Source organism: Ailuropoda melanoleuca, chromosome 8, assembly GCF_002007445.2.
Source record: "Ailuropoda melanoleuca isolate Jingjing chromosome 8, ASM200744v2, whole genome shotgun sequence".
NCBI classification, from domain to species: Eukaryota; Metazoa; Chordata; class Mammalia; order Carnivora; family Ursidae; genus Ailuropoda; species Ailuropoda melanoleuca.
Window position 1 is genome coordinate 56,558,306 of NC_048225.1, and position 6,663 is coordinate 56,564,968.

The window sequence follows — 6,663 nt, forward strand, 5'->3', positions numbered from 1 at the left end:
TGACTATGATTTAGTTGAGATTACCACTGATCTCATTTTCACATTTCTCCCAGTCACTGCTCTCCCCTTAGACCAGAGAAATACGGAAAAAATACAGCCTCTTATGTTATATATGTCTGACCATGATTAAAAAAACATAGCCTTATTCTTGTCCATGATGTTGATCTGTCCTTTCTCATTTGACCCTCTCAACACCTTGTGATATGGGCAAAAAAGTGCTAACTAAGCTCTTTTTAGAGGTGAATAAACTGAGGTCCAGAGAAGTTAAGTAATTTGCCTGTCCAGACTATACACTAGATTGACTGGTATCCTTAGTGCTGTCAAGAACTATTTGTTAAGGGATGCTTGGCTGGCTCCACGGGTTAAGCATCTGACCCTTGTTTTCAGCTCAAGTCATGACCTTGGGGTCATGAGATTGAGCCCCATGTGGGGCTCCACACTCACTGGGGAGTCTGCTTGAGACTCTATCTGTCCCTCTCCCCTGCCAGGCCAACCCCACTGCTCCACCCCCCCTCAAGTACACACTCTTTCAAATAAACAAATAAGTCTTAAAAAAAAAAGAGAGAGAACTATTTTTTGAATAAACGAAGCCTAGATTCTCTCTGTCCTTGGCCAGTATTTTGCTAGCACATTATTCTGAACCCTCTAGGGGCTTCCTTTGAGCATCTGTAGGATTGGCTGGTTTTTGCTGACCTTCCCTTTGGGATTCCCTCATAATGTAGCTGAAGCTGTGCGCACTCTGTAGAGAACATCAGCCAATTGTGTTCCCTACAGAGTGGGATGGGAAAAAACATTCCACCCACTGTGGTTCCTTTTTTGTTTCTTGTTTTCTGGGATCTTCGTATCATTGCCGACAAGAGTGATTCATAGACTGTACTATATGATTTTCTTGGTTAAGAGAACTTTTTTCTTAGCTCTAGAAGAAATTAACCAATAGTTGTGTATGGTTAAGATGCAGATGTTTAGTAGCTTTACCCAGAGCACAAAGCTCTGTCTTCTAACTGAGCCCAGATCTATTACTTTGGTTCCGTAAAACTCTGCAGCCACCGTGTGCCTAGCTGTGTGTTAGGGATTTAGCGAAAGCCCTTGGGGTAAGGGGCTTAGAGTCCTGTTGGACAGATGAGACACATACATAAGCAGGAAAATAGTTTGCGACAATTTTAAATAAAATGCAAAATCAAGTAGTAGGCATGTAAACATTTAAATGTGGGGAGTAGATTATATAGGGCTTACAAGGTATAGAGGAAAGAGTGTCGGCTTTAGAACTGTGGCTTATTGACAGGTTAAATCTCTGAACTACTTTTTCCTTATCTGTAAAATGGGTATAGGGATACAGGCCCTGTGAGTGTGTCAGTCTGGTGGGAGTGGGAGGCACATGGGAGAAGCAGTACGGAGTAAAGCTAAAGAGACAGAAGTTTGGACTTAATTTAGGAGAGGTATTATTATAGGAGGTGTATTTAAGCCCTGTACACATGTGTCTATATGTATATAAAGGTCCTTATTGTGCTGTGCAGCATAGTGTAGGAGTTAAGGGCTTGGACTCTAGAGCCAGACTGCTTGTCTCTAAATGCTACCACTTATTTTACTTCTCTGTGCCTTCGCTTCTCGACTGAAAAAATGGAATTGATGATATTGATACCGTGTAGGGTTTTCATGAGGGTGGATGAGATAAATATGAAGTGCTTAAAATAGTGCCTGACACATAGTGCTACATAAATGTTAGCTGCTGTAATCATAATAATTTAAATGATACAAAACTTCTATAAAAAGTGTATGCCCTTACCGATGAACTCTAACAATGAAAGAAATAAGTTGGGGGCGCCTGGGGGGCTCAGACAGTTAAGCATCTGAGTCTTGATTTTGGCTCAGGTCATGGTCTCGGGGTCCTGGGATCGAACCCTACGTTGGTGTCTGTGTTCAGCAGGGAGTCTGCTTGAGGATTCTCTCTCTCTCCCTCTCCCTCTTTTCCTACCCCTCCTTGTGCTCTCTCTCTTTCTCTGAAATAAATAAATTAATTAAAAAAAGAGCTGGTCCATTAACTGAGGGATCTCAGTCGATTTTCACCTACAGTTTGAAGGCCTCTGCTAGAGGGAACAGGGTCATCAACATGGTGAGCGAGGTGAAGCCTGCACGAAGTGGTGGGAAACAAGATCTGACAGGAAGGTGCAGGATGAATTGGGGGGGCAGTTGGCAGTGGGCTCTTGAGCTGAGGAGTGTCCGTGTTGCGTCGTCTAGTATAGGACAGTTGCTGCATCTGGAGGTAACCCCGGTCGGGTAGGCAGTAGAGGTGTAGGTCCTGGGCGGCCTTGTCACGGAATTGAGTTCCAATGAGGGAGGTGTGACATTGCCACAGCAAACAGTGCTGCCATAGGAAAAGCATCGCCACAGACTTTTTGAGTGGATAAATATTGTTCAAGTAAAATAGGGTGGTCATCGAGGACTGCTAGGAAGCCAGAAGTTTCCCCTCAGAGTAGGCGGTATGTGGATTGGGCTTGACAGTAGGGCAGGATTTGATTGGGGGGGGCGGTGGGGGGATGTGCATGGAGATGAGAATGGGTTTAGTGGATGATCAAGTTACTAGTCAGCCTTTAACCCAGTTTCTCTATTCCAGTGAGTTCTGCAGAACAGCGCTCCTTACAATGGCCATATCTTATCTAGACTGTTCATGGAAGTCTCATCATGTGGGCTGTAAAAGTGGCACCCATTTCCAGGGAAGAGTGGTCTGTGGTGCCTGGGTTGCACATTGCCAGCATCTTTGCTGATTTACAAGTCCCACAAGGGTCGGCCCGGGCTGGTATTTTATGGGGTTGGGGTGGGGGATGGGAAGCACCTCTCTTCCATTGGAATATTGCTTCAGGAAAGGGCCTGAGGACCTGCTCCCCTGCCCTTCTTTCCAGTGCTGCTTGTGCTTTGTGCCTGGGCTGGGCCTAGCGGGAGCATGGGTTTGGTGATGGGTGGGTGGGGTGGCAGGGACTGTTGGATTCTCTGCTTCCACTAAATCAACTGTGGTTTGTTACGACCTGTTCCCTTTGCTCTGTATTTGTGCTGCATTAAAGGATTTTTGTCCGCATCTTGACCAGCTCAAAGTTAAACCACTAGAGGTTTTCATTTGAACTGTACCGTTTCTCATTTTAGCTGGCTTTAAGTTTTAAGGCATTTTTTTTTAATTTAAGATTTTATTTATTTATCTGAGAGAGAGCATGAGGTGGGGAAAGGGAGAGGGAGAAGCAGACTCCCTGGGAGCCTGACACAGGGCTCGATCCCAGGACCCTAGGATCATGACCTGAGCTGAAGGCAGTCACTTAAGCAAGGGAGCCACCCAGGTGTCCCAAGTTTTAAGTCTTAAGACTGTTAGTGGTGATAGCCACCAGCAGAGATCTTTGTGAGGTAAGGTGGCTCCGGCTGCTGGGAGCCAGTTTGCAAGGCAAGGAGCGGAAGTGCGCGTGCACAAGATAGAGCAGTCTCTTGTAGAGCCTCAAGCTTATGCTCAGTGCTTTGGGTCTGGGTGAGTGCAGAGCGGAGCTAGGTGTGTTACAGAGTTTGATGGTTTTACCTGGAGCACTTGTCCCAGAGGTATAATATTTTTGAAGCAACTAGAGCTATAGCGTATTTCTTTTATCCCACATCAACTCTTCTGCTAGGAACGTGGGACTCTTTAGTCTGCCTTTAGAGACCTCTCCAGCCCTGTCTATGTGGGCTTGGCATTCTAGCATCCAGATGTTCCGTATCCCCTAAGAATAAGCCAATGGCATTTTCTCTGGGAAGCCTTTTCCTGGCCCTTAAGAGAACCTTGCTTCCACAGAAATTGATATATCCCTTGACTTTAGCTCTTTCCTTGTATCTTGATTCCCTGTTTTCTTCACTAGAACGTAAGCTTTTATTCCCCCTGGTAAAGCTATTGTGCTATAATAAAAAAAAAAAAAGAAAGAAAAAAAAAGAAAAAGATTATTTACTGCTGAACGCAGCTTTTACCAAAAGAGCCACAGGCCAATTCAGGGTTCTAAAAAACCGCACAAAATTTCCTGAATAGATGGAAAAGTATAGCAGAGAACAAACACAACTTTCCTTCTTTGCTCCTTTACATTATCTCCCACAGTCACATTACAAAGACTTGAAGAAAACAAATTGGTTACATATATGCAAGGTTCAACATAAGTGATAGAAACAATGAATTAGTCAAAATATGGCTTCATCTACAACCAGAAGCACAAACTAAAAGGTGAGCTTTCTGAAGGCAGAGGAGTTGTTGTTTCTTTAATTGTGTGGCTGTAGCACCTGACATGAGTTGTATACAGAATAAACATCAATAATGAAGAATGGATGAACGAATAAGTTAATGGTAGGTTTTTAGTATTTTTCCTTCCTATCGGGAAGTCAAGACCCCAACCCGAGTTGATTTGGCGGGGGGACCTCAGACTGGGACAAATTGAATGTCTTCTGTGCAGACTTCAGATCGTGTGAAATGTTCTGCCCTGCTAGGGTGTTTCCCCCTGGCCTTTCCTTTTTCAGCATTCCTCTCTTCTTTGATTGCCATTTAAAGATCTGAATGCTGAGGATGAGCTGGTGGAGGGGAATGTTTCCCTGAGGACATGGTGTCTGATGGCGGCCAAGGTTTTGTGGTTGATTAACTCATTGGTTGAATCACTGACTTTGAGGCACCAAGGGAGGGAATGTGGGTATATGTAAGCCAAGTTAAGAACTCTGCGAGTGTGATGAGGGATGGACGGGGAAGTGGGGATGGGAGTGATGGTGAGATGAAAAGAGGATGGCTAGAGAAATCTAGAGGTTTTAATTCTTCCTCAATCCCATGTTTTAGATTTCCCCTTTTGTGGTCTAGAGTCAGAGCAGTCTAATAGAAAGAACAGAAGCCGGGAGGCTTGACTTTTTTCTCCCACCAGCTCACTGTGCCACTTAGGACAAACCACTGCTGTTGGTCTCATTTCCCTCATTTGTCAGGCTGGATGAACAGCCTCTGCCCTGCCTGACTGTAGTGAGGACTGGGGACATGCTGGATGAGAAAGCTCTGACCAGATAGGAGAAAAGGACAGTGACGCTGGTCACCCTCCCATCTTTTCTCACCTGTCTCTGGGGGAATCAACTATTGCAGCCCAGTCCTTGATGCTTGGGTTCCTCTGGCCTTTCTGTTCTTTGCAGCCCGTAGGTAGTCACGCTTCACGTGTAACGTGGGCGACCCAGTAAGCATTCACAATTCCCTGATTGGAATTCTTCCAGGCCAGGAGCCATGTTTCTTTCCTCAGCGTATCCCTAGCCCTTAGAACAGGGTTGCAACAGCAGGCACTTACTAAACATTTCTTGAAAGAGAGTCTAAGTTTGAATAGTGGGTCTGCCATGTATAGTACTAACTTGATGCCTGACCAAGAGACTTGTTTTCCGTAAGTCCTAGTTTCCTTTATCTGTTCAATGGGAATCATAATCCTTGTGTCTCAGGGCTGGCGTGAGAAGTGAATCTATATGAAATTCCGGGCCTCATGGGAATGTAATTTCCCTCTATAGTGGTATGTGGGGGCCCAGCAGTTGGCTAACTGCTATGTAATAGTGCCCCCATAGTGGCCTGCTGAACCCAGAGGTGCTTCTGAGGTGGTCTGTTCTGGATATTTAGCTCTAGGACAGAAGAAGGAAGCAGAAGCTTGGGATTTCCTTAGCATTTCCGGCCTTTTCTATCTGCCTGTCCTGCTGGTTCTTCCTTGGATTCTGTTCCTGGAATAGCTTGAATATTTTTCTGCCTCTTAGTTTTCCAAAGTGTCTTAAGCAGTCAGAACCCTTTTGTTTCAGCTCTTATAAGCTTGCTGTGTTTGGTCCTTGTTATTCTTCATTAGTTGGTAGTATATCCTGCTTATTTTTGGCTTCCTGACCTGTTGTACTTTCTCCATGGCCAACATAGCTGTGTCTGAGGTAAGTCACTTCAGTGGGCTCCCTCTAATCACACAGTGGCAGTGCTAGCTCTGCCACTCTCTAGCCCTGTGACCTTTCCCTCTCTGGGTCTCAGACTTCTCATCACTAAAATGAAGGATTTGAACCAAGTAAGTGGTTTCTAAGGGTCCTTAAATTTGGAGTGTGAGTTTTGACAAGTCATTTTTCTTTCTGGGGGTCTTAGCTTCCTCATCTATAAAATTAAGTAGGTTGGGCTGAATAATTTATAAAGTCACTTCTGGGCTTAAATATTTTCTCCTCATTCTCTCTCTCTCTCTCTCTCTCTCTTTTTTCTCCTTTCTGCCTTGTATTGCTTTCTGGAGCATTTCTGTGACAGTTAACAGCTGTGGACAGGAAACCCTTGAACACTTCTAACTTGGCAAAGGTTGCCGCTCCTTCTGAACCTCATCCCAGCCCATTTCCTGTGTTTACAGCGTTTGGGTTTTTTGCTTAGTGACAGGCCTGACAGGCCATACTCCAGTTCTCCTCATGGCCTTGTGCCGGGTAGACCAAAATGAGCACCAGTTTGGGAGCTTGGGAGACAAGGTTTCAGTCTCCACTCACCTGGGTCACCTTGTGCAGTTACCTGCCTTCTCAGAGTTAAGTGTCCTCATCTGTCAGATCAGAGGGTTTAACTAGCTCTGCTATTGTAGGGTATTCCTATTTGCCTCCCTTTTATTCCCCCTGCAGGGCCTCCGTTTAGCCTGTTTCTTCCACATACTCCACTGGGGA

At 45.1% G+C, this 6,663-nt stretch overlaps 1 protein-coding gene across 1 annotated transcript in view; it reads left to right on the forward strand.

Annotated features, from left to right (window-relative positions):
* Positions 1-2,938: 2,938 nt before the first annotated feature.
* LOC117803522 (stromal interaction molecule 1-like) overlaps positions 2,939-6,663 on the forward strand; it is a 31,094-nt gene continuing 27,369 nt past the window's right edge. Inside the window, exons 1-2 of the mRNA XM_034667603.1 lie at positions 2,939-2,954; positions 4,541-4,563. Coding sequence (XP_034523494.1) covers positions 2,939-2,954; positions 4,541-4,563 — 39 coding nt within the window. The remainder of the gene's footprint in view (positions 2,955-4,540; positions 4,564-6,663) is intronic.